The sequence below is a fragment of the Amphibalanus amphitrite genome, unplaced genomic scaffold, assembly GCF_019059575.1.
Source record: "Amphibalanus amphitrite isolate SeventyFive unplaced genomic scaffold, NRLGWU_Aamphi_draft 000101F_arrow, whole genome shotgun sequence".
Taxonomy (NCBI): domain Eukaryota; kingdom Metazoa; phylum Arthropoda; class Thecostraca; order Balanomorpha; family Balanidae; genus Amphibalanus; species Amphibalanus amphitrite.
The window spans coordinates 787,837-815,095 of NW_024881596.1; the positions used below are offsets into that span (position 1 = coordinate 787,837).

General features: G+C 50.1%; 3 protein-coding genes across 3 annotated transcripts in view; 1 reads left to right on the forward strand and 2 right to left on the reverse strand.

Moving 5' to 3' along the window:
- Positions 1–1,604: 1,604 nt before the first annotated feature.
- On the reverse strand, positions 1,605–3,882 carry LOC122380607 (phospholipid scramblase 2-like). The gene is made up of 4 exons (XM_043363909.1): positions 3,663–3,882; positions 3,200–3,246; positions 2,658–2,887; positions 1,605–2,240 (listed from the first exon to the last, which is right to left on the reverse strand). The coding sequence occupies exons 1-4, from the start codon at positions 3,811–3,813 to the stop codon at positions 1,838–1,840; spliced, it is 831 nt and encodes a 276-aa protein (XP_043219844.1). The 5' UTR covers positions 3,814–3,882; the 3' UTR covers positions 1,605–1,837.
- Positions 3,883–13,073: 9,191 nt separating this feature from the next.
- On the forward strand, positions 13,074–15,731 carry LOC122380612 (snake venom 5'-nucleotidase-like). The gene is made up of 2 exons (XM_043363916.1): positions 13,074–13,101; positions 13,550–15,731. Exon 2 carries the CDS (start codon positions 13,657–13,659, stop codon positions 15,316–15,318), a length of 1,662 nt encoding a protein of 553 aa, XP_043219851.1. The 5' UTR covers positions 13,074–13,101; positions 13,550–13,656; the 3' UTR covers positions 15,319–15,731.
- Positions 15,732–18,381: 2,650 nt separating this feature from the next.
- LOC122380579 (ephrin-A5-like) overlaps positions 18,382–27,259 on the reverse strand; it is a 37,183-nt gene continuing 28,305 nt past the window's right edge. The window contains exons 3-6 of the mRNA XM_043363862.1: positions 23,068–23,236; positions 21,155–21,271; positions 19,968–20,153; positions 18,382–19,586 (exon numbers count right to left, since the gene is read on the reverse strand). Coding sequence (XP_043219797.1) covers positions 19,426–19,586; positions 19,968–20,153; positions 21,155–21,271; positions 23,068–23,236 — 633 coding nt within the window. The 3' untranslated portion in view covers positions 18,382–19,425. The remainder of the gene's footprint in view (positions 19,587–19,967; positions 20,154–21,154; positions 21,272–23,067; positions 23,237–27,259) is intronic.

The following is a 27,259-nucleotide window of genomic DNA, read 5'->3' on the forward strand; positions in this document are numbered from 1 at the left end:
CAGGTCACACAACAACACCATTAGCGACACCGGTAACTCTGCAGGCAGCTGCAACGGGACGGGGAGGGAGGGGAGGGAGGGGAGCCGCGCCATAGACCGGGACGGGAATGGGGAGGGGAGGATGGTGCCACGCTGCAGTACCTCTGATGTGCAGTTTACAGGCAGTTTTGCGGTACAGTATTGTTCCGTAACGCAGAGCGGAGCGGAGGGGAGGGTGTCATTGTTTCGATCTGACTACCTGCAACTGTGCTTTATCTGGGTGGCGCTTTGCCTGGATAAATAGATTGGTAAAATAAATGCGCAGAGTGGTTTGAGTGATGCACGGAAATGCAGAGACGACTGACGACTGCTCATGACCTGCGCCATTAGCGTTAAAAATGCTTGTACTCGTATTATATATGCTCAGTCAGAGCAATGTCTCGTGAAAACAGCAGCTCAAAGCGGTTATGGTGTCCCTCGTCCATGCTAGAGTCTTTGATGTACTATCTTCATCCGTTTCTTTAACTGGTGTTGGACCTATCTTATCAGAGATAGGTAAACACCATTTGGGGCTTGAAAGTTTCATGGATAATGTGGTCGGATGTCTAGATCAAGGTCGATTAAGCAGAGGCTCGTAAAATTCTGCTTGCCGCCCTCCCCCCTCCCACAAAAAAGATCGATTGATCAGATATGATGTAAAATAGTCATATCCATGCATGTATCGCTGAACTGAACTTACATGCAGTGAAACATCTGATTTGGAATTATATTTTATATCCGACTGTTGGGCCAGACTGGGCGGTGGAAGTGTGGTCTCATTCGATTTGAATGCTTTAAATGCTTGTTTTAGGGCAATGCCATGCGGTGTTTTCAGTTTTACTTTGGCGAATAGTAACCGCAAACAACTTTCTCCATCACGGAAATGCCAATGAAATGTCAATAGCCAATTTACTTTGTTGCTGTTTTGACTCAACGGTGAAAGTCAAGTCACCAAACCATGTTGCTATGGAACCTGGATACACAAAGTCGTATAGAGGTGATGAGCCCATATATCATTGCATAGATCACTGAATAGTTTGTGAACCCGTTATGTAACTACATAGAATCTAGCAATAGCTTGTCGCATTCGTCAAAGAAATTGGCAGGTGACTCAAGAGCAATAAGTTCGAGTGTCTTCAGCCCATAGGTAGGTACCTAACCCCAATGAACCTAGTCATAAAGCAAATATAATAAGTTCCGCTGCACCCCTAGGCCCTATTCCAGTTGTCATAATCTCTTCTGGCACTGTCATCCACTTTTGAGTTCGTTGTGTCTATACTCATTATCATCTCATTTCCGTGAGGTGAGCAATGTGATCTGTCTGCATGAATATTTTTATTATTTACTATATACGTCTGTTTTTTAAAACATGCCTTGATCAATTTGATGGCAAATGACTGTTGTTCATACCTACGGAGAGCATTATTCAATCTAAAAATGCACCCTACAAAGAGCGTTATCTAAATATCCAGCTCATAATGCAACCCACTTCGGAGCTGAAGATAACAAATGAAGCGTTTGTGGAATCCACTCCAGAAACGTATGTAAGTACGCTCTGTGACCTTGATGCCATTGCATAGTGTTACTATATAGCCGGTTAGCTGTATTTAGGGTCTTGGTAACAGCGTTCAGAGGTAATATAAGTTTTAAACGTGTTAACATGCGTTGCTGTTACCCGTATGGCCAGCAACAACTCAACGAATGAGTGCCATCGCGGGGCTGCGATTGTTACCCTGTATATAATATTGTTTCCTCTGGAGGGATCTTCATGCTGCCGACCACAGGTGTGGGTGGCCACCTCAAACAGCGCCCTCTACCCTTAGGAGGGCTGCTGAATGTTATCCTTCTCGAAGAACACGTAGCTGAGGAGGATCGTGGCTCCGAACAGGGTGGCTCGTGTGGCCGGATCGGCAAAGTCGGGGAAGCTGACGCTGAACGTCTTGCTGTCGTTCGCCAGCTCCCTGCCGATGCCGTTCCAGCGTTTGGTGAGATTGCCGACCTGACGCCGGCCGTCGGCTGACATGACCGGGAACTCGATGTCGCTGCAGCAGCCGCAGCCCCAGCAGGGGCCGGTGATCTGCAGACGAACGTCGCCGTCCGGGCCGCGGATGCTGAAGCTGGGGTAGAAGACGGAGAACTCCTGGGTGACGGTGCCCAGGAGCACCCCGCCGGAGGAGACCTCCAGCTCCTGGAGGCAGCAGAAGCAGCAGCAGCACGAGCACCTGTTGGGACAGGGTCGGTGTCGGACGTCGGTGCATTGAGTCGACTCGGATTATTATGACGCGGAGCTGAGCAATTGAGCATGCGTGGAAGGACGCACAATGCAATGCACTATGCATTATGCAATGTTTTTTATTTTTCTTTATTTTTCATTTTTTTTTATAAAAAAAAAATGCATTATGCAATGCCAGACTAAAAAAAAAAAGAATACGGTAAGCGTGAAAGCGCAGTAAATCTAAGATCAAACTAAAAGGAAGAATATTAGTTCAAAATATTGCAAAACATTTTGAAAGGATTGATTTATAGTGAAAATTAACTTTTTACAACGCATTGTTCTACTTTTGTGAAAAGCCCTTCAATCTTTGCACCAGCCTTTCATCATTCGCATGTTCTACAACATCCCGGCATCCACTGCTCACCTGAGTGGCCTGTCCAGTAAGAGCACTTCGCCGTGTTGGCTGTCGACGACCCTCATTCGGAACGATCGGCCGCGGCCGCAGCAGTTTCGGTCGCAGCAGCCGCTCTCCTCGGCCGCCCAGTAGACGGTCTGACCGGATGGAGTGCTTATCGAGTACTTGTTCGCCTCCAAACCTTTGTCGAAGTCGGTCACCTCGCTAAGAATGTCTTCCAGGAGAGTCGAATCGGGTGGCTGTGGGGTCAAAGTTGTCTTTAACGCCTGGTAGGAGTGGTCATTAACCGTACTTTCCTACACAACTATATGTATGTAAGAACCTATCTATCTACCAGAGAACTGCCAGATCTCTTTCAAAAGACAACATCGCTTTGAAGTCCCATGCCAGTCCTGTTATCTAGGTCGATAATTTCAGTAACGTAGGTAATGCAACTACGAGTATTTTACGAGAAAAACTCCATGGGTCACGGATGCATAAGTCTTTTTCTTTTAAAAGTCATTGCTCGCGTTTTCATAACTGCAGACATGGAAACCAGCATAAATCCACACCTTTTGTTGAATGATGAGCTGGCCGGTCTTCGCCATCATCTCCAAGCCTGGAAAATACCGAGTTGATAAAGCTAATCAATTATATGTCCTCATCACAACATTTATATTTTCTATGCCCAAGACGGTTTGGAAACCGGTTTGGATGGAGCCCGCAGTGGTAAATCACCTCTTTGACAGCCTATATATACCTACCGACTCCTGTGACATCCAGGTATGCTCTGGACACCTGCTCCTGGGGCAGCCCAGCATTCAACCCAGCTCTGGGATAGCCCGGTATATGTATGTATGTGCCCACCTCTGGGACAGTTAGGGACGACTATATCTAACCATCTCTGAGACAGCTAGGAATGGCCCCCCACTTCTGGGACAGCCAATTATGACCTGTAATACCCACGCAGCTCCTGGACACTGAACAATATGACCAACCCGGCCACCTCTGGGACAGCCGGGTACGGTCACCCACCTCTTGGACAGCCGGGTACGGTGTTCTGTATCAACATGGCCGGCTGAGGAGTGAGCATCACCGCATGGCCGGTGACGGTGGTGTACGGGCCGACGCCGAGCGGCTGCGGCTGCTGGGTGGTCGGCGCCGGCACCACCTGGTTTGGTAGCATGGTGACCGGTGCGGGCACGGCGTCGACCGACCCGGCCCGGGGGAGCTACAGGTGCCGTCTGGCCGGCCGCCGGCACCGCCGCCCGGGTCGGGACGGAGTGGTCGATTGGTGGGGCTAAGGAGGGGGAGGTTCGGCAAACTATGAGGTAAAGGCAAACGTCTGTTGCATTAACCCTCGCCCGCACATGCCATTTTCCCATCCTAGAACGCACATGGGGGGGGGGGTGGTTGGAACCCCCCCCCCCCGCGCCATTTCGTTCCTGTTGGAGATAGAGCTTAGCGGTAAAGACCAAAAAGATTCTTTGGGAAGAGACGAATCCAATGATACCCAGTTTTACCTTCTCAGGTCAGTCATTGACCTTCCAGGTCAGGTCAAACTAAAAAATGTTGCTGTTTTGGGTCACCGTTGGATATCAAGTGTGCTGCTTATCAAATACCGATGACGATGCTGTTTTCTGGTGCCAAGCCAGCTAGAACCTCTTTGTCACACTACCCGACCAGAATTTTGCTGCTGAGATCATTTCAGGTCAAGTTAGGTCAAGGTCAATTATATGTGTTTGTATGTCTGTGTGTGTCTGTGTGTATACTGATGTGTGCACCGATTGTTTTTGGGTCCATATTACATGAAATCATGATCTGAGAAGCTTTTACCAAAAATGCAGTCAAAAAACTTCAAAAAAGTAAATTTAGCTTGCCTAAAACGCAATTATCTTAGATGACCTAGGTTGACCTTGACCCTGACCTTGACCCCTGTACATCGTCGAACAACATGTTCCATGATAGGTGGGAGGTAAGACTGGCAAAAAAGGCCGAAATCAGGGTGTCAAAAGCTCATAAGGCCCATGGCAAACGCAATATGTTGAGAATTGGCCATTTGGGTCATGACATGACCTGACAAGGTCATATCTCCGAAACCAAAAATCACAGAAACTTGAAATTTTCAGTGGACATCAAGAAAGGATAGAGGAGCAGCTATACGAAAAATCAGCCTTCTAGCTCTAAAAATGTTGAGTGCAGAGCAGAAAGACTACCTGGGGGGTTGGCAACCACCCCCCCCCCCCCATGTGCGGGCGAGGGTTAACACGTCATTAGGGCATGTTCGTTAGTGACTGAACTTCAATGTCGTCTTTCTCCATGGTGACGTTTTGTTTGTTTGTTTGTTTGTTTGTTTGTTTGTTTGTTTGTTTGTTTGTTTGTTTGTTTGTTTGTTTGTTTGTTTGTATGTTTGTTCGTTTTTTTGCTGACTTATATAATTTAGTGCTAAGCTTCACATTGATTTATACGAGACATATATGTAACTACAACAATTTTATAGCAGGCTATCACGCTTTCTCGCGCTGTGTTAGGTTTCACATATTCGTCCTTCTTTACACAGCAACAAATGTTTCAGATGAGAAGACTCCTGAAAGAAAGACTCTTAATATTCATATCAATGTTTGTTAAATAAAAGACGACCAAAAATGTATTTAAAAGGAGCGGGGTCGATTTTAAGTAGTTGCCTCACTCATCTGATTTTAAGGCAACACAGGAAATAAGCAACCACAGATAAAGACAAATTCCATAAATATCGATTCTCCTCAATACAATATACCAGCCAGCTAAGTTTGCAGTGAATGTTTGCTGATAATTTGGGTACCATCAAGTGATGGCACGTCACCAACATGCCAATTGCTTCTCACCGCGAGTCGGTCTGTCGACCGAGTAAACCAGCGGGGTAAGTCGTCGGACCGACACATTCGACTCGACTTCCAACGGCGTCTCGATGGTTTTCTCGACGGTTTGCATTACTGTGTTTGCGTGTTTTTTTTTAGTTTAGTTTATCTTCATGATTGAATGAAAAGTCGATCAGAGTGCTGTCAAAACCTCTCATTCTTAAGAAAAGGGTGGAAAAAGCGAATTGTTAGTACAAAACAGACATACCAATATACCATTTTCCAACTAAGTAACGTCTATACTGTATCATGCCTAATTAATTATCACTACCTATATTATACCATAAGCCGGTATTACAAAGATGTGGCATCTCTGAATTCCGATAGGCTTTGATGTTAACCCGCGCCCCGCGTAGGGCTATCTGCGGACCTTACCAACCGTACGGGGGGGGGGCGCGTTTTGGCCCCCTAAGATCTCGGCAAGTTACCGGCCGATTTTCAAAACTTAAACGGCGTTGGATAGCCCTACCGCGGAACTACCTAGCGACCGAATTTCATTGACCACGGCTAAACCGATGACGTCACAGGTCAGGTCAAAGATCGAATTTTCACCGTTTACAGGCATTTCAAGAAATGTATTGTAAAAGCGAGTAAAAGGCATTTTTTTGAAAATCATCGATGGGGGACTTGTCCGTAAAACACATATTTTGCTATTTGAGGTCATTGATACCAGGTCAGGTCTCAGAGGTCAGGTCACTGAGGGTCACAATACGAAAGCGTCGTTTGATACATGTTTTATGGTCCATTCTACATGACAAATGAGATAATGTGGGACCTTTGGGACCTGCGGACCTGCGGACCTTTGGGGCCAGCTTACGTTATGTTCTGGTGAAGGTCAGGTCAAGGTCAGGTCAAATAAGGCAAATTTCAAGCTTGATATTTTCGCATAAAATAGGCATCGATTCGATGCAGCTCGTCACGGGGAGTCTAATGGTGATCTTTGTTTTGCGCTACATGGCCTAGAATTGATTTTTTAAAAAATAGTTTGGAAATTTGACGTCATCAATTTTGAACAGTATTTTCGCTATAACTTGGCCAAAAAAAGAGGTATCAATCTCAAATTTGGTATGTGGATAGAAGGTGGGAGGGTCTATCATATATGTTTCAGTTTTTTCGAAATTCGAAAAAAACTTTCGGGATTTTGTTTTGGCTTTATATCAAAACAAAAAATAAGTTTTTTTTTTTAATTTCTGGGGGTTAAAATCCAAAAATTTCAAAAATGTGAGAGAGCAGTTTATAGCCGTCTTAATTTTAACACTTCTTATGTTCGAGCATTTTTCTGTATCTTCAAAGCTGTAGGCCTGACAGCTCTTCCCGTGAAACCTTTTTTTTGTCAAAAATGGCAGAACACGACATCATTCTGACGTCATTTGCAGCCAACCTATCATAGCCTCTGGAAACAATTTTGCTCACAATGTGTACAATTGATGTCGGGAGGGGTTTTTAAAGTTTGGTGACGATAGCTGCAGTCGTTTAGGAGATATCGACGGAAAAGTACAGGGGGGGGGGGCGTTTCGGCCTCGCACTATGAGGCGCGGGCAAAGTGTCGATAAAACTCATTCCTAGATACGCATCATATTTTCAGGGGAGCTCAACCCAATGGCAGCTCTCTCAGCTGCATTGAGCATTGACACATTGCTAATGCACCTCGCATTGCATCGATTGGCGACCTTTGCGAGGTCGGTGGGCGTCGACATCCAGCAAGGTCGCCAGGCCGCCGTAACACGACACATTCAGGCAGCCGTGAGCTGTTGATTTTCTCACCTTTGTGAGAGGCGGTCGAGTCAGGCCTGCCCACGGTGGCCGACGGCCCATTCAGGCTACGTCCGTGCTCGCGGCGCGTGTTTGTGTGTCTGTGTGGGCGTGTGTATCGGTCGCCAGGCAACGAGCGCACATGGCTCGATACGGCTCCGGCCGGTGGTGGGTGACAATGCTATCCTCTGACGAGGCCACAGAGCGCGCCGCGCGTAACAAAAGAGCGCCGACCGGCTGGCATTGAAGGGCACGCGGCCGACGTTACACACCGACTCGGCTGACCTGTCTCGTTTGCACCTGGTGACCGGCACAACATATGCAGCGTAGCTCGTCTGGGCTATGTTTCGCTCGGTACTGTAACACCTCAAGATGTAGGTAACCAAGTGATCGCAATTCGCTCCCTGCGTGGCATCACCTTCAACTCTTCCTGTTTAAGTTCACTAGTAGGTATATGTCAAACGATGTATTGCAGTAATCACAACAGTCTAGACATCCCTAGACTGAGTCTAAACAACGTCTATGTAGACTGAGTATAGACAACGTCTATAGACGGTGTTACGCACTTGGCTGTCTTGAACAACGTGCTTCTGAGTTTATTCCATCTCTAGCAATGTTCCCAAATCGTTATACGAACCATTCATGATGAACACACCACACCATCCACTTCAAATGTATATGTTACAGGGAGTATGCGATTTCAGTTAGTTTGCAACGACCCTAGGGTGGTTGTAACCTCCCTGAACGATCAGTTTGTTTGCAACGACCCTAGGGACGTTACAAAATAACTGCTCATTCCGGGACGTTGTAACGAAACTAGGGTCGTTGCAACCTCCCTAGTTAGTATGCAACGAACCTAGGGTTGTTACAAAATAACTAGGGAGTTTAAGAATTCATCGAGTCTCGTTTCACAGGAGGGCCGTCAACAATCTTGTCCAATGAAAATCTTGTTCAATCTAGCTCATTTAAAAAGAAAAGGGGACCAAAATTTGAACATTCAGCTCAGGAGTATTTCACGACGGCCATCTATAGTACACATTTTGTGCAGATAAGGTGCACATTTGGTGCAGATTTGTTCAAATTAGATGGACATTCGCCAGGAAGCCCTTCGTAAAAACGGCCATTATCCGCTCGTTTCCAGTCTTTTTGTGATCGTAAACGTTCAAACATGTGAAATGATGGTGGTCCCATGCATTATGGTGGGCGTCAAGGTCACGTGAATGTCAGGTCAAGGTCATTGACCTTTGATGACCTTAGTTCACTTCTTCTGGGCTCATATATTTTTAAGCTAGTTTTTCGAGCTGATTTCGAATTTAGCACCCATTTGAACATTTACGAAGTAATTTTGGCGCCTTCCTACAATGTCACGAAGCTGTCAGTGTTGGTTGACACCTACCTATTATGGACAGCTAGCAAGACGCCTACTGGTTGACCTGACCTGACCTGACCCGACCTGGCCTAAAAGCATCAAGACATCATCGGTGATCAAAGCTAACATGAAATTCGTGATCAGCGCCCCGAAAAACCTCGTATCAACTAACTCTCCAAAGTATGACCTGTTAAAGGTCATAGGTCCCGATTTTCCCGACTGTTGAGTCACTGGCCTGACCTGGAAGGTCAACCAATAACCTAGCCCCGCCTTTTGCGTTTGCAGCTAGCAAAACACCAATAAGGGCGAGAGTTAACCCCGCAGGACCTGTTGGTTTTCTACATACGCGCCGGCCGGGGGGAGGGCTGGTACGACCCCCTCGTCGTTTTTCGCCCCCGTTGGATTTAGAGCGTCGCGGAAAAAACGAGCGTGTGTGCCGTTAGGAGACACAGCAGCTAGTACCCGATTTTAAGGTCTCAGGTCAACTGGTGACCTCTGAGGTCGGGTCATGTGACCCAAGACACGGGTTCGGTTTTTGATCAATAACTTAAAAAAAAAACAGTTGCAGAGCGCGAGTTTAGCATGAACGTGCTCGCCTTGCTCAGGCGTGTCGAATGGTATACTTTTTGTTCGGATGAGGTCAACTTGAGGTGTTGACCTCGGGTCAAGGTCAGGTTAGAGACCCCTAGGTCGTGAAATTGGTCAAAAGAGGTCATGTTGCATTTTATTCGATTCGGCAGGTCTTCCTCAGTCCATTGGTGGCTTGACCGACTCGCTAGCTCAGTTTGATCGGGAGTTATTGACGAAAAGCTCGTATGACCCTAGTGACGTCATAATCACGTAACGTCAACAATGCAAAATTGAAGCTTCTAACTTTTGCAAGGAGTGCATGAAATCACGATCCGTGTGCTTGCAATAGTTTGAGATTGCTCCCGGCGCCAGAATAGCAGTTTTCATTTTTTCTCAATTGACTTATAGTGTTGAGGTCACGTGACCGACCTGACCTCATGTGATCTTTAGGAAAAATCCTAGAGGTACAACTTGTGAGACTTCTACATAGGAGATGCACGTTCTGTAAGTTTCATCCCCTGTAAAAGCTCCTCTGGGACTGAGGGCGTTGCGAAGTTGCGGCATCTGAGGACCGTCCACTTATGACGTCATAGGTCAGTAACCTGACCTGACCTGAAAATCTGGTTGGTGTCACAAGATCCGGCTTGAATCAAAGGTCAGGTATGCCTAGTTTCAGCTCTCTGTTGCTGGCGTGTTCGGAGCTATCGCGAACAAAAAACTAGGGGGCGAGGATTAAGCTAGGCTGGTTTGGGTAAGTTTGGCGTCCCACCCGCACCACCTATTTATAGCAGCTGTACCTAAACCACCAGCGACAGCTTCGTAGCAAGTTGCATTGGCACCACAACTATACGTACTTCTCAAATGTCTCAACGAATGCTGGATTCGAAATAAGCTAAAAAAAAATCCTTAAAATCGTACAATTTGGAACAGTCACCTGAAGTCACCAAACGTCAATGACCTTGACCTGGCCGACAACTGACAAGTCAACTTGAAACCCATCATGATGCATGGGACAACCATCAGTTCATATGTTGGCACGTTTACATGTAATCACAATAGAAGTCTGGAAACGCAATTTAGTGTGCGCTAACATAAACGGCAAATCATTTCGGTCTGCCATGGTCTCAGAAATCAGATCAAAGGTCATTGGTCATTGGTTTCAGGATCATGTACTGTAGGTATAGGGAATGTGTAACCAGTAACGTAGATAAGTTCGAGGACACTCAAAGTTTCGTCACGATCGGCCGCTTTTAGCGCGAGATAATCGCGAAAAAACGAGGGGCTTTATCCGACCCGCACCCCTAAAAGTGTGAGGGATAACCCGCACACGGATAGCGACGGATATCCATCACACCTACCCCAGTAACTCTATTTTCTACATGTAAGCATATGCTGGCGATATAATGCAGCCAAAATTATCACAGTTACGTAAGTACCTTGTCCCGGGCACCACATATACTCCTGAGCTGAATGTTCAAATTGTGTTCTCCTTTTCTCTTAAGCTGAACTAGATTGAACAAGATTTTCATTGGAAAAGATTGTTGACGGCCCTCCTGTGAAACGAGACTCGATGAATTCTTAAACTCCCTAGTTATTTTGTAACAACCCTAGGTTCGTTGCATACTAACTAGGGAGTTTGCAACGACCCTAGTTTCGTTACAACGTCCCGGAACGAGCAGTTATTTTGTAACGTCCCTAGGGTCGTTGCAAACAAACTGATCGTTCAGGGAGGTTACAACCACCCTAGGGTCGTTGCAAACTAACTGAAATCGCATACTCCCTGTAACATATACAATGTACTCGTACCTAACAAACGGCGCGAGAGGTAGGTATAGGTATACAAAATGCGACACTTCGATGCAGCACTCAATAAAGCTTAGTTACATTTATGAAGAGGTGTAAATTGCCTATGATTCCTCAAAAGTTTGTAGGGTGTATTTCATTAGCATTTTAACATTAAATAAAAAGACGTTCTGATGAATAGATATCACCATCGGAATGTTCTCTTCCGGCTGTGGCAGTTGAATGTGATCCAATGGCGTGGCGCACCGTGTAGCGCATTGTTCAGCTATAGCTTTGTCCTCTGCGCGAACATCCCCACAAATGCCACACAGAGGCGTGTCGGTGTACCATCGACGGGTGAAGAGCAGAGCAGACCAGCTACTGCGCACCGGAACTGGGGGGAAATGGAGAGCCATGTGGGGCAGCAGGGCAGGAGGGGCAGAACTCGACACGGGCGGATCGCGGGCAGAGAAAAATGCAATCGCTGAGCAGATATTTTCGCTTTGACGTGAGTCCTGTTTTCAATTATTATTTTTCTTCCGGGATCGAGTGCTCAATAGAAAAGGTCCTACTGGAGGCCATACATCACGGTAGTACCTGATGACCCCTCTACGCCCGTGCTCAGTCCGCCATCGCCAAAGCTGATGTCGCTCCTGGCCATAGGAGAGCACGTCCATTTACATAAAGCTGAGCAGCGGGTGCCACCGGGTCAGTCAGTCACCAGTGGAGTTCAGCTGTCGACAGAACCACCACAGAGCCATGTCTACCGTCCGCCACTGGATGTCACCGCTGGTGCTGGTGACAGCGCTGGTGCTGGCACTGGTGCTGACCACTGCCGACGCCCAGATCCAGGGAAACAACTCCCAGGGTCCCAACTCCCGAGCGGGCATCTGTCCCTCGTTTGACAGAGGAGAGGACTGTCCAGCGTTCACCTCCGACTGCGAGGTTGACGCCGACTGCGCGGAGCCGGACATGAAGTGTTGCGAAGATCCCTGCGCTGATGGCGAGATGATGTGTCTGGAGGCCGTGCCGACGTGAGCTGCTGCTACATTGACACCCAGGTGAGCAGCATTCCCGGTGATGTGATGATATTGTCACTTGTCAGCATCAGCAAAAATATTGTCGTCTCATCAGCAAACGGTTCAGTTAACCATTACCTACATTTACCCAAACGTATTTCTTTTCAACAGATCCTGGCGATGAGAAACGGACCACAGAAGCGCCCCACAACTCCCAGATGATCAAGCGTGACTTTTCGGTGGCGGTTCCGGACCCCGAGGAGGGCAGCTGACATCTATTGGTGGTTATCATTTCCGGAACTATCTTTGGTCTCCTGTTTTGTATTTGATCTATATCGCTTGAAGGCACGAAGTGTTTGGATTTTTCATCTCCCAAATAAATTTGATTATGCTATGCTTGCATGTGATTATGCAACTATCTATTAAACCAACTATAGATAGATAGAGCGAATATCTAGGTCTCCTGATGATTGTCGGCATAGGCGGCGGAACGGGGAGGCCAACGGGGCACCGTGCCCTCCTTTGATTTTGGCATTTTAACATTACGAGTAGCCCTATGGGCGTTGCATGAAAAGAATGGGACCAAAAGTCGGCAGTGCCCCCCCCCCCCCTTTAATTGAAGGTGTTCCGCCGCCACTGATTGTCGGGGCATGCATGAAAAAAATCATCGCTTAGGTAGGTACATAGGATTGAAAAAGTATGCTTAGCTTAGCTTGTTTTGAGGGGTGCAAGTTTTACGTCAATAATATGCATCCCACTAATCATTAAATTTATCGCGTGTTGTTCAATTGCTCATTACAATTGTTGCTTTATGAGTAAAGTTAATGTTGAACGAAACTATAAAATGCACGCCGCTTGAACCTGCGTGGTAAACGAAGGCCTGGCAGAGGCTTTTTTACCTTTGCGCTTCTGTGTATGCACTTCGTAGGACATACGCAGTGGCGTATATAACACAAATTGCTCACAACAGGAGGTGCCAACGAATGCTTCTCGTAAGATCACTGCGTCGAGAAATCAAAGGCTAGACAGGTAGGGCGGTTCGGTGGTTCAAGGGTGGTTTCGGTACTTATACGGCCTTGGTTTCGGTCAGGGTGGTTGCGGTTGTCTATGTACTCTGGGTTGAACTGTCTGGACAGAAAAGTACCCATAACCTGAGAGCACGTATTTTGTAGCCCTAAATGAGCAATTTACATCGTGAGCCTTCGCAAAAGTTGCATTTACTACTATACAACATGTAGACGTGCTGCTGTATTACGGTTGTATTGTATCATAGCCTTATTTTATTGCCCATAATATAAGGCTATTGAGTTTTAAAGTTGAACAAGATTCCCCATTAATGGAAAGCCGGCAGATACAGCGGTATGAAACATACGACACTCAATGAAATGCTCTTACTCATGCGGTAGAAGTCAAGGAACTCACAGATCCTCTAGTAAACCAATCATAATTATTTTCGAGTTTAACTTTTGCTCAGAATCATGGTATTCATCACAATTTTACAGCTTATCATGCTTTTCATCCATCTCGGATCAGCGTCCGAATACACACTTCTCATCCTTCATCAGGGAGACATTCACTCTCGGTTCATTCCTATCGATGCATTCGGCATCACGTGCACAAACGAAGATTTTCAGAGAACAATGACGTGTCACGGCGGCTTTGCTCGCGCCGTCGACTACGTGAAGAAAATGAAGAAGGAACCATTCACGAAGAACGTGCTTGTAGTTAATACGGGTGGTTTCTTCTACGGCGAGATCCTGCACGCTATTTTTAAATGGAGGGCATCTGCATATCTTGCAAAGCTGATGCCCTACGACGCATTGATTTTGGGAGATAAAGAATTTCATGGAGGACTAGATCAAATGATGGATTTCATGAGATCACTACCTTCTAATTTGTTTGTGTGCACTAACATGGACTTCAGCAAATTCAACAAGACCATGAAGGAGGAGCTGGGAGAACGTTGTCCACCACATCGGATCCTCACCATCGGAGAAAAGAAGATCGGCCTTCTCGGCTACCTGACGCCGAACGTCATGGAGCCCTTGAAGGTGCCCGAGGTTCACATCGAGGACGAAATCGAGGCACTGACGCGCGAGGTGGCGGTGCTAAGGAAGAAGGGTATCAAGCTGATTGTGGCTCTCGGTCATTCGGGATACGAGCGTGACCAGGAGATTGCTCACCGTGTGCCCAGCCTGGACGTGATTGTTGGCGGCCACTCGCACACCCTTCTCTGGCCTGACCCCATCAGTCACCAGGCGCCTGGGGTGCCGCCGGACCCGGCGGACGCCGGCAACGTTCGCGGCCCGTACCCGACCGTGGTGGTGCAGCCCAGCGGGCGACGCGTCCTCCTACTGCATGCCTTCTTCGGCGGTAAGTACGTCGGCAACATCAATATCACCTTCAACGCTGATGATGAGGTGAAGGACTGGTGGCCGCAGCCGCAGCTGCTCGATGAGAGCATGCCACAGGACCCAGACACCAAGGAAGTGATGGACGACCTGCAGGAGCAGTTGACGAACAGGTCACACGATGTGATCGGCAAGTCGCTGGTGCAGCTGGTTGGCATGGCCGAGATGTGTCACCAGGAGGAGTGCAACCTGGGCAACCTGATGGGGGACGCCATGCTGTGGGCGCTGCGGATGTACGTGCCGGACGTTCCCATCCAGCTACCCATGGTGGCGCTCGTCAACTCTGGCCTCATGCGCAACAACATCCAGGTGGGCGACGTGACACCGCGTATGCTCACCGAGGCCCTCTCCTGGCGTAACCTGGTCGAAGTCATCGTCATTAACGGCAGCATGCTACACGCCGCCTTGGAGCACGGCTCTTCCACTGTCGAGCAGCGCCACGGCCGCTTCATGCAGGTGTCTGGCATCTCGTACCAGATCGACATGTCTAAACCGCCGTACCACCGTGTCAGCCACGTCCACGTGCTCAGCGCCAACGACATGATACCCGAGTCGCGGCTGCTCAACCACTCGCAACACTACCATGTCGCGCTCACCAACTTCATCGCCGACGGCGGCGACGGCTTCCACATGTTCACACCGCCTATCAGTCGCCAGAGTTTCGGCATACTGGACATCAGCCTTTTGCAGAACTACATTATCGCAAGGTCGCCCGTGTTCGCCGTCGTGGAGGATCGGATCCGGATGATTCTGCCGTCAGGTGATGGAGAGGAGGAGCACCATCACTCCGGTGCCGGCCGTCCTGCTGTCCATCTCCAACACCGACCGCTACTGGCTGCTGCCACCGCCCTGCTGGTCGGCGCAGTGGCTGCTGCTGTCGTCACATCTTGAACTGGCCCATGACAGACATTCTGAGCTCCCGATGCTCGTCTGGTCCGCTCGATCGCTGCAGCTGTTCTCTTCACGGTCGCACTCGGATGAGACCGACGCCTCTCATTCAGAGGCCATACTGAAAACTTCTACTGCAAGGGTAAGGTGTGAAGAGCAGCTCGTATCCTATTTAATTAAATGGCGTGCTGGTATTTTTCGCAACTCATGTATAAGCTTGCGACGTCAACATGTATTCACATTGCACCTGCTTATGATGTGCGTATACGGTGTGCAATTTTGCTCGTTTGTGCGTCCTAATAATGTGTTGTGTTGTGTTTCGTCCGTTCCGTTAAAATGGTTGCCGGTAGTTGACCCAATCCTGACCCTCTATGCAATTGAAAGCTGAGCACACAATGAAATGAATTTATTTTTCAGTTTGTTGCAGGACTTAGGGTGTATATATTCCGTGGTGTAACATTGCTAGTTTTAGAGTAGATAATACGTAATCACGATTCCGTCTATATCAGCAATCGATATTTATATACTCGTGGACACTGCTTCGCTGCAGCTCACGTATCCTGGCATTTTACATATTAGCGGGGAAACAGTCTGGACCCGACGTAGTCTAAAAGGAGTCATACGGGTTTGAGTTCCGCTAAGGCACGCACTGCGAGCTACGCATTCCCGTCTCTCCTTGGTTACTTTGAACGGCGTGACGGTTCGGTTGTAAGGACTTGCTCCATTGGATATGATGCTCAATCCAAATCACATCCCAAAACTGGCTTCTACACATAAAATATATTCTACATGTATATTGGCAGGTTTAGTCGTGCTGCCTCTTGTGAAGATTTTAAAGTTCTTCGGAGCCGGAGTAGCATCACTTTTGGCGTCTTCGGCTCCGGCTCCGGTCTCAGGCCAAATGTGCAACGGTCCCGAATGCCCCGGTTTCGGCTCTCTATCTATCCCTGAATGCAGCCGCATTCATTATACCTATACGAATTTGTTGTTATCGTTAGAAAATGGTGATTTAGTTATTACATAATGGTAGGATAAATGATAATGTTTTGTCGACACAAATCTCGATGCATTTACCAAGCCATATATTATAGCAACAGTCTTCAAATGCTGCGTACCTTGTCCGTTCAGCACCAGAGCTCAGTATTGCTTTTTTAGTCGATCTCAGAAATATCGGAGTCCTCGATCCCGCATTATTTACTTACATAAGGTTGGTATTTATCGCCTTGGGTTCATCATATCAAGTATGCCTATTTGATGTTATAGATGTTGCTCCCTTGCATCCAGACAGACTTTCCAGAAGTTTTCTCCCCTCATCTTAAACATTTATCCATGTTGATGGCATTCACGGTCTGGGACAAACATATATCGCAGAGACTACAATAACAACTTTTTACGTTTCGACTGGACCAGGCATAATGACCAATCCACCAGCTCAAAGCCGACGAATTCTGACGTTTGCGTAGTTGCGAGCAGAGTAAATAGGTACCTGCTAATGCTTTTGGCATTCCTACTCGGCTTGGATGAAAATGCTGGTGCGTTACAGACTGGTGATCGAAAAATATAAGTACGAGCAGCCACCAGCTTAAAAATTGCTTCAGTTACGTTAACAATTCGTCTCTAATGTATGCAGCTGTTCTGGTGCTCAAACGATAAATCATTTTCGCCGCATATTTAGTGCACCAAAACGAAAATTTTGCATTCAGGGAGACAAGCTCAAGACTTAGGGGAAGACGGGGGAACACCGACCCCCTTAACCCCGGGCCCGGCCGGGTTAACCTTTTAGGGTCTAGTCACGTAATTTTTGGCCAAATAATCAATCTCTCAGTTTCATTGGATTGTCGCATCCTTTTTACACACATATCAACCAATTGTTTTCTTGTAGTGCCGTTCATAATTGCATGATTCCACATTTAGTAAATGTCTACAATTTTCGGGGTAACACCGGCCGTTGGGCAGATTGCTGGACTATTAAGTTGTTCTTCTTATCGTAAATTTCGAGGCGTTTTAGTATATTTATAAAGTATCAGTGGAAGCGATTTATTATATCCCTGGCACAATATAGTACTCATTTATATAACTATGTAGACGACTTAAAGTCCCAAAATTTCATTTTCTCGAAATTGTCTAAAAAGAAAACAGCAACAACGTTCTTTCTTTATTTGAAATGCGCCAATCCTGGGTTAGGTGTCACAATGTGCTATTAGATACCAAATTTCCCAAGTGGGCGGTGTTACCCAAGTGTCGGCATTTTTAAAGAAAAAAAAAAATCCTTCTATATGGCAGCACGACAAAGGTTTCGCTCGAGCAGGAGCACGTAATGCTTGGATGAGTCCTAAGTGGCAAAAAAAAACACTACTTTAGGACTAATGTCTGTCAAATAAGATCAGTTTCCTTCTGCTTATTATGCTAGGAAAAGTATAAAACGTAATCACGAAACGTAAAATGAGGAATTTCTCGCAAATCACCTGAACCAATGCGGTGCACTGCCTATACCTGCACTTCTGTTGTCGTCACGCTGCCAAAAGACAGTCAGCTGTCGCCCTAGACCTTTTTATATTTCTGATATCGGGGTGGGCGGTGTCCTCCAAAGGGCGGTGTTCCCCCCCCCATCTTCCCCGAATAAAAATATTTTTCCCGAAAGGCGACGTTCTTGTTAAAAATCAAATGATTATAACTTTTGGCGCGTTTCTCACAATTTCTTACTTAACCGCACTTTACGCGTACCTACAACACAAAAAAAAAACACACACACATTGTAAAGCCGTTTTCATGCGTAAAATCAGACAATTAGCTTGCACAGAAGCCAGTTTTACCAACAGAAAAATAGCCGCCTGCCGGAGTTATTTGACTAAAGATCGCTTCACATACGTAGCGTAAACGGTAAAGCCCTATCCGCTTACGCGGCCATCGCGGTTACGCTCCAAATGTGAAGCGATCTTAAGCAAAACAAAACAAAAAAAAAAAAAAATCCGGCAGGTGTCTATTTTTCTGTTGGTAAAACTGGCCTCAGATATATCTCCGATTCATTAGTTTATACTTCCTCGGTCAGATTGCAAACGCATTGAATCATTCATGACGAGCATTTATTATTTATGTACAAAATAGATATAAAAGCACTGCGAAATGTCCAGGTAAGACTCAACATAACATACGGTCAGGTTATCGAGAAAGTAAAACAAACATGGATCGCCCATCGGCTTGTCAGTCTCTCAGACACGTTCGAAGTGATTTGGACTAAGTCAGTGTGTGTACGTACAAAACTTAGCACGTCAGGCTTACGCAAAGCCAGATGTAACAAGAACAATGTGGTATGGCACACAACATTTTGATACTAAACACAAGTTCTCATTTGGCCATGCGTGGCAGAGGAAGATGGCTGGTCCGATTTCGGAGTCGTGCCGGCCTCGTTTCGAACCATCAGGAACGTTGAACTAATGAAACCAGCCCGGCCAACCACTCGAGAGAGCACTTCTCGCGTGGGTAACTGGGAAAGTCATCCGTTAATCGAGGAATCGAAGGTCCTAACCTGGCAACATTCACACAATCTCACAAGCACGATGAGACGACCGACAATGGCAGCCCGGAAAGCATGTTGGGCTCCGACACACACTCGGCCGCACGGCACATCACCCTCGGCCGACCCGTGGGTCACAGGTCGCCGGCTTACTGGCAGGAATGGCGCCCCTCGCCGTGCAGACCAGCGGGCGGACGGAGAGGCACTTGCCTGGTGCGCGCGGGCCCGGCAGGGGCACCGTCCCACAGACTCCCGAGCGGCACGCGCCGTGCCCCGTCCCCGCCCAAGAACAGGGGCTGCCATTGTGAAATAATCAGATGCGATGCGGCTATACTGCTATGACTTATGTACACGTTTACACAGGTTGGGCCCGCCGGAGCAGGGCTATCACAATGATCGCGTCACAAACAGATATGACCGGTAAAATATCTTCCATCACATTGTAAAGCTTCTCCCGGTGTCTCCGCAGCGACCGCAGCGCCACCACAGGCGGCGAACCAGAGCTTGCTTCGTCCGCCCATAGATGGCACCATCACATGTCCACGTCCGCCACAGCTGTACACACATTTACAGCGGCTAGCCTCCACGTGGGAGGCTCACCGTGCCACCAGCCGCAGTAATAGCAGGCCGGCTATACTGGAGAGGAGCACAGTGTGCGAGTCTCTGTGCCGGACCGAGCGGCCCGCCGCCGAAGACGTCAGCCCTTCGTTTTTGGCGTACACGTCGTTCGGATGCTGCTTCTTCCTGTCGTACTCATCTGAAAACAGACATATTCTGTTAGAAGGCAGTCACATGAAAACACCATTCCTATCGTAATAACTGAGAATCTTACCTTGACAAAATAGCAGATGGAACTAAACGGAGGAGTCCTGCTATCCCGAGTCGAGGGTTGTAACGAATGCCTTAGATTCGAGTGAGGACAGACAAGATATCACTACATGACATCAAAGCACCAGGCACCTATTTTGTAAAATATAGGCTCTATCGACTCTTCCAATCACGACCGACCAAACAATGCGCACTCCTTACTGCGACTTTTCCTCAGCGCGTCCCTACCACTTCCAGATCCTCACCAACTGCTGATCTGACCCCCTACCACTCTCCCCATGTCGTCCAATGTCACACCCTCTGCACGCACCTGATTTCTTGGTGTTGACATCGATAGAGAGCACCTCTCCGTAGATGTCCTTGTGCAGGTCCTTGAAGTGGGGCCGCGTGCCCGGCCGCCGTGTGGTGGTGGCTGAGGTACGCGGCGGCAGCCACGCCTCAGTGGTAGTGGTGGTCGAAGGAGCCTCAGACTCCTCGGAGGGACCCGGCAGGGCCGCTGTGGAGAGAGGAGAGACTGGTCAGAGATGGCGAGCGCAGAGTGAGTAAGGTGGTACGCAGACAGGCAGCTCGGTGGAACACGCGCATGGGTGTCGTTTTGTATAGGCTTGGTAGGGCCTGAGCCCTACCAATAATCTCAGAATTTTTACATTAATCCTATGGCGCTGCATGGTAAGAATGGCTTGGTATCCTAAAATTAACCATACAAGCCCTACCAATAATTTCGAAAAGTGACACCCGTGAACACGCGAATCAGAATTTGGGATACAAGGGAACTCAATGAATCAATGATAACTTTATTCTCAGCCGTCAAAGTTTTTCGCTTTTGCCTGTGGCCGACAACCTTCAATTAGGTCGCAAATATGCTACTTCGAATAGTTCAGACTGGGAAGTTATAACTTTTGACTCATAATCCGAAGCTGATAGTGAGGCCATCCGTCCGTCTGTCCGTCCATCCGTACTGCGGCCGACCGGCACGGTGCCGGGCCGCGCCGCGTTTCACCGACACCAAGTTTAGTCCGGCCCGATGCTATCGAGCCAGTCGGCGCCGCGTGCCCGGCAGCCAGCCGGCCGCTCGGCGCGCCGTCCTTTGCATGCCGTCGACGCCCGGTAAATATGGCTACGTGTCGACTCTGAGCCGGCAGCGCGGCACGGAGAGCCACCAGCGGCTCGGCTGGACTCGGGCGGTTCGCGAGGGAAGGTAGGTGACAGCAGTGGCTTCATAGGTAGGGTGGATGGAACTGTGAAATTGTGGGCAGAAGGGAAGATGAGGATGTGGAGAGGATGGTGGCCGTCGAGACAGAGTTGAATAGGTACAGGGTTATGAAAAATTATGGAAAGGTATATCAGATTATGGATTCACGTCCGTCACAACGGTCGTGAGTTGGCTTTGTTTAGAGGAGCATGTGCAGTCTCCGTTTTGCTCAGGAGTGAGGCAAAGCAGCTCCATTATTATAACCCAACCCTTCCGACTTTATTAGCGCTCAGGCGTCAACTCACGTGTGTCGATGTGGTTGGTATCGGTGTCGTTGCAGCACACCTTGAAGACCACCTTCATGTTGTGCGTGGAGCACCGACCGCCGATCCTCCTCAGCATATCTCCCCGAGCGGACGTGGCTGTGGAGAGAATACGAGGTCAGTCAACGAATTGTCACGGTCAACACAACGCACGAAACTCAGCTCAGGGCCAACACCATACACGAGCTAGCAGTAAGAGTCATCTCATCACGGTCGACAAGGGAATTCAGGGCCAGTGCGCCATGCTGCATGCCGGCTATATTCTCTGAAAGTCCATGGTAACAAAGCTGTTGCAGGAGCCGTGTCGGACTAGCCTGAACTTGTTCCCCGAGGTCGTCCACGGCTCTATATGAGCGGCACCGCCCTCCGTAAATAAGGCCGTCGGCATGTGTGGCCGCGTGCAGCGCCGGCCGCTCTGGACAGGCCATTGTATGCGTCCGAAGGTCGATCGGGACCGGCGGGGAAGGAGGTGGGCGGCGGTGGGCGGTCCGGGAACAGGGAACGTCACAGAGCCACTCCCCGTGCTCCCAACCCCGACAGACACGGACACACCTCCCCGGAAACAGCGAGCACTTCCTCCTCAGCCCCAGCTGCCGGCACGACCTTACTCTCAGAGCACGGCAGGCAGGTATCCAACACAACAGGAACGGGGAAGTATCGGACCGACTCCGGCCCACACCGGTCACGTGATATGACGTCAGAGGTGACCGCCGGACCGAAGTCGGCGGAGGGAGGACGGTGACAGTGGTCAGGTCGGCTGCCGTCGGACGCAGAGCGTGGCGACGCATCCCAACAGCCAGCCATTTGAATACAATGGCCCAGCTGCCACCGGCGCGGCTACCTGACTCCAGCGGTGCCGTCTCCATCCCTCCCTCCGCGCTGATACCCAGCACACAGACACACAAACGCACGACACAACAGGCCAGAGAGGAGGATACAGCCGAAAAATAAGGCGGCAACCGGCGGCGCGTCGTCGTTCAGATGGCATCAACGTCTAATGACATCAAACTGCATACAAAACAGCGTCCGCCGACACTGTGAATGCTTCGCACGTGCTCTCAGTGCTGCGAACACAGAGTAACGTCCATCCGCCGATCGTTGGACAAACGCGACTCGTGACGGGACGGGACGGGACGGTGTTCGGCGCGGCCCAGCGAACGACAGGAATGCGAAGACGGCAAACACAGCCGTTAGAGCGGGGCAGACGGGCACCGACATACGGCAGACGGTAGACGAGAGACGACAGGCCGAGATGGGTCGACTGGAGAGCGGGAAACAGAGCGGAGAGGCGGCGGACAGGCGAGGTTCGGACTTCGGATAGTACTGAGACAGACGGCAGCAGTTGTCATTAGATATACACAATAGACGGAGGTGGGATGGCAGGAAAGTGGCCTGAGCTGACGGGAGGGGGGGGGGGGGGGGGGCAGATCCGGACTGGCTGTGCAGGGAACATTGAACATTCTATCAGCGACATGCATGGCACGACACGACGCGCCGGCAGGCTGCTGACAGACACACAGACAGACACACAGGCTGCCGGAACCGGTCCGCGATCCGCAGCAGAGCTATCGACAGGCGGGCAGAGCGCGGAGGCCGGAGAGAGCGGCGCGCAGGCTCGTAATTACCTTCACCTCCGACCAGGTCCGCTTGAAACGAGACGGTGCGAGGGTTCGTAACGCCGAACACACCCCCAGTCAGGCGAGTTCCGGCGAACACATCCGAACGAGCCCGCCGCCGGCGCTACGGCTCGGGAGAGCGGCGGCTCCCACGCCAGCCCAGACGGCCCCACATACCCGCGCGAGAGCGGCATAACCAACACCCCCGGGCACCACACTATCGACACAAGCCCTGACATCATAAATCCCATCTCCAGCGACATTCTTGGGTTTACTTACAGATAAAGAAGTAGTCCTGGCCGGGCCGGAACTCTAGCCCTCCCGGCTGAGGTGTGAATGACCGGAATGTGATGGTGAAGAACATCAGCTTGTACGGCTTGTCGCAGACGGCGATTATCCGCGGGTTCGGGTCCGTGATTCGGCACGTGTCGTACTCTTCTTTGGACACCTGAAACACACAGAGACACATGAGGGTTAGTGTTGCACCCTCACAGTCACAGATAATAATGATTTGGGGGTTAGGACTGCGGTGATCATCGGCGCCCATCAAAGTCACAGAAAGAACGTCACAGTAAGAACGCAGCGTATCCAACAGAGCCTCAGCTCAAGAGGCTACTGACAACGTCTCGGTAACATGATCGAATCATCGTCCAGCAAGTACGCCACCTCACCCAACAAGCTCACAGTCCGACTTCACATCCCTCCCATATCATCCACACATCAGTCGCAAATCACTCAAACCGCTCACTGAGCACGTTCAAAGCGTTAGTTAGGTAAACATCTGCAGCATTCCAGTGGTCCCGCCGGCCACCAAATAAGTCCACGTCCCCAGTCCAGCCGTTACGTCAGCGATTCTGAGCAGCTCGGCGCCTGTCGGTCGGATCGCTGACAGACGGTGGGCTCGATCGACGAGACGGAACGCTGCCAGTTAGGGTGGAGTCCGTGGTGACACGCGCGGACCGAGCTGTCCCCCGCACGGAGGAAATCACGCGACATTTCAGGCAGCAGTGAAGGTCAGTTCGGTACCTCAATCGGCTTCGGTGAAAATAATAAAACAGTAAATGACAGCAGGCGGGGCTCTAGAATATAATGATGCACTGGCTATCTTTTTCAGAGACTCGACGAGTTAATATGCAGGCAGTGCACGGAATGACCAACTAAATCCCCAGAGAAGCAGCCGGTGTCCGGCTGGTCGGCTGGCGCGGCGGCGTCTCTTCACTGCCCGATACGGCGCTGGTGACCGGCGGACGGCTGTCAGCGGACGATAGTTGCCGTCAGCAGCGGACGATAGTCGCCGTCAGCCGATGACGATAGTCGTCATCAGCCGCTGACGTACCGCGGCCATCGGACGGCCGTCATCCTGGCAGCGGCGCGACCATAATCGGCCAATGACGGCTTGGTCTGGTCCGTCCGGTCCTGCCCAGTGCCCACTGCCCAGTCAAACCTCAGCCTGGTCCGTTTCATGGCTCTCTCTCTCCTCACAGCGCGTCGAGCGGCGCCCGGGCCGTAGCCCGGTCGCCTTACCGGGCATATTTAGGACAGCGGAGCGTTCTCGGGACTGGAGGCTGGGGCCGGCGGCGGTGGCGTCCGCTGATGATTGCTCGCAGCCCACAGACACTCCACGAGCATACCGAGTGGAGTGCCGGCACTCAGCAGAGGGCGGCGGCCAGCGCGGCTGCACTCCCAGCGCGCCGGCAATCGCTGCAGAAGACTGGTGTGTCCGCTGGTAATTAGGGTCCTACGGCGTCTCGACAAAAGATCATATGCCACAGACGATTGACAGACGATTGGCAGAACGTGGTAAAAAGCCGTGTAGTGACATCACTAAACGACTTGGGAGTGACTATGGTCTTGTCTAGGTACTGGTCCTAGAAATCGCAGGTCAGTATTGTCCGCGGAGGGGCGCTCCAGTTGGTATACGTTGTGGTAAGGATGCAGCTGCCCCCTCAGTCATCGCACCTGTCCCCTGAGGGCATTCGAGAAAGCGTCGAGAAGCGGCCCGCGTAGCCGACGGCGGGGAACCGCACGCACAACTAACTACCTGCGCCGGCGGCGGCTCCCAACAGCGTGAGGGATGAAGAAGGAGAGAAACAGGCCGAGAGCCGCAGCGGGAAACACAATTGAGGGCACGGAGAGCCGGGGGCACGCAGGCGATAGAGTGAGAGGATTGGTAGAACCATTTAGACGGTTCACTGAAGACTGAACGACCGTGGGACGATAATCTCCAACTACACTATTCATGAGACTGTTTAAATGTCCCACGAACCATCCTCGAACTACTCACGAGCCTATAACTGTCATTCCGTGAGCGAAAGCCCTGCATCTCCAATCCAAATAGACTCGTGACATTGTGCACCTATCCACATCAGCAGTATCCTGATCAGCTGCATCCTCGACATACCGCGTCCGGCCGTCCCCGTCCCACCGCCCTGCGGCGGGTCCGAGCCTGCATCAGCGCCCGCCTAGACAGCAATCTTCCTCTGATGGAGCCCTGGCCAGGCGGCGAGGAGCGGCGAGGAGCGGCGCACCGCCGGCCGTCGGCGCCGCATTGGCAGCTCACGGCCGTCCGACATGCGACCGAAGCGGCCGTGACGCCGCCACCCGATCGCTGCAGCCGGCAGCGCCATCGGGACCCTGGGAACCGAGCAGGATGGAGTGGGGTGGGGTGGGAGACGCCGCGGGCGGAGGGGTGCCGCAGGACACCGCCCTGCAACTGACCACACGCACCGAGCGAGAGAGGCATACCGGCGCGAGGTTGAGAGGGTGAACAGAGAGCGTCATGAGAGGATAGGGCAAAATGAGAGCGACCACTAGATAAAGATTCATTTCAGTGCAGCAATGTTGAGAGGTGAAGTGAACAGAGCTCCGATGAAGATAGTAAAGTTGACACGATTCTTCTGCAGAGGACCTCGAGCTGCGGGTGGCGGCGCCGAAGTACGTACCACGGGCACCTCGGCACGACACTGCTGATGTCGCCGCCGATACCGGCACCAGTGTCACCTCCGCTCCGTGACTGATGGCGGCACGCTGACCGAGCGCGGCCGGCCGCCGCCGGCGGCGCATCCATCATGATCGTCATCAGACGTCAGCGCGCCGACCGCCCTGCTGAGGGCGCCGCCGGGCGCCGAGCAGCGCGCGGGGTGCAGCGTATGCTGAGCACGCCGCATCCGAGAGGTAGGTGGTGAGCTGGCTGCTGCTTTACACTCCACAGAGCCCTGCTCGGTGAGGAGGGTCAGCCTCCGCAAAACGCATTTAGCAACCATTTGAAGCGGACACAGACGGCAGAGCGGACGGCTCAGTCGGTTTAAATACCCAACTCATGCCGTAAACGATTCATACAATAACACTATCGGCTCGCGAGCGTCGCCAGCAGACATCAAAGTGTTGCTAGCTGGTATGCGCTCACGCGTCGGGTCCCGCGGTGGGTCCAGCGTCGGATCCAGCGTCAAGCCCGCAGTGGATCCCGCGGCGGACCCAGCGTCGGTTCCGTCCGCCGCTCGGCACACCAATTTGGGCTCCTGGCGGCGCAGACGAGGCTCGGAAGCTGTCTTCATTTCTGAGTAATAGCCCGGTTATGCGGAGCGCAGCGCCTCGCGGAACATTCTCAACATTGCTGATGAGCGAGGGAGAGACGAGGCGGGGAGGGATGAGACGGCTGGTTCCCATGTCCATTCTTTGTTCTCTCATGAGTCATGTTCCAACGAATGCAATGGTCGACCCCAGTCACTTATCGTTTAGAGTTCGGATTTATGGTTTAATGGTCTTCGTGTGACTTGGCCATTCGGCAGAAAATAAGTCAAATTATAGCATCTCCGAACAATGAGTAAACGTTTCTACCGAAGATATGTTATTAGTTGGAGCAGAACAAAACGAAAAAGAAAAAATTATGACATTACGAATTATAATCATTATATCAAAGTTATGACTTACCTATGTTTATTACCATAGGTAGTTGGGTAAAGGCATTCGCAAAGTCCTTCATAATCCTGAGGAAGACATGACTCATTTTCTATCTTGCAATACACCTGTCATCAAAGACCATAAAATAAGAAACATCGTTCGGCAAAACGTTGAATAGCGTTCACCTGTGCAATGACCATCACGGGACACTGTCGAACAAAAGACTCAACCACGCTGTAATCACGACTGTCAGCAAACAACTTATGACTTGACACATTAAGCCATTCATGGGTGCCGGTACAAGACGGAATTAGCATTGCAAACGCTGATAGTTACATGTTTCTTAGTATTTCGCAACACTCTAGAACACAGTACAACCATAACATTAACGGGACATAAAACATTATGGGCGATAAAACCAGAGTGAGACACGGCATGTCCACACATTACGATATGGATGTATATGAGCGCGGAATGGCGGAATGCCTAAGGTGGAAGTGCCCAGACATTGCAACAACAGGAAAATCGCATCACGACATGAGGACATTACAGCAAACCACTTCGGTGCGCA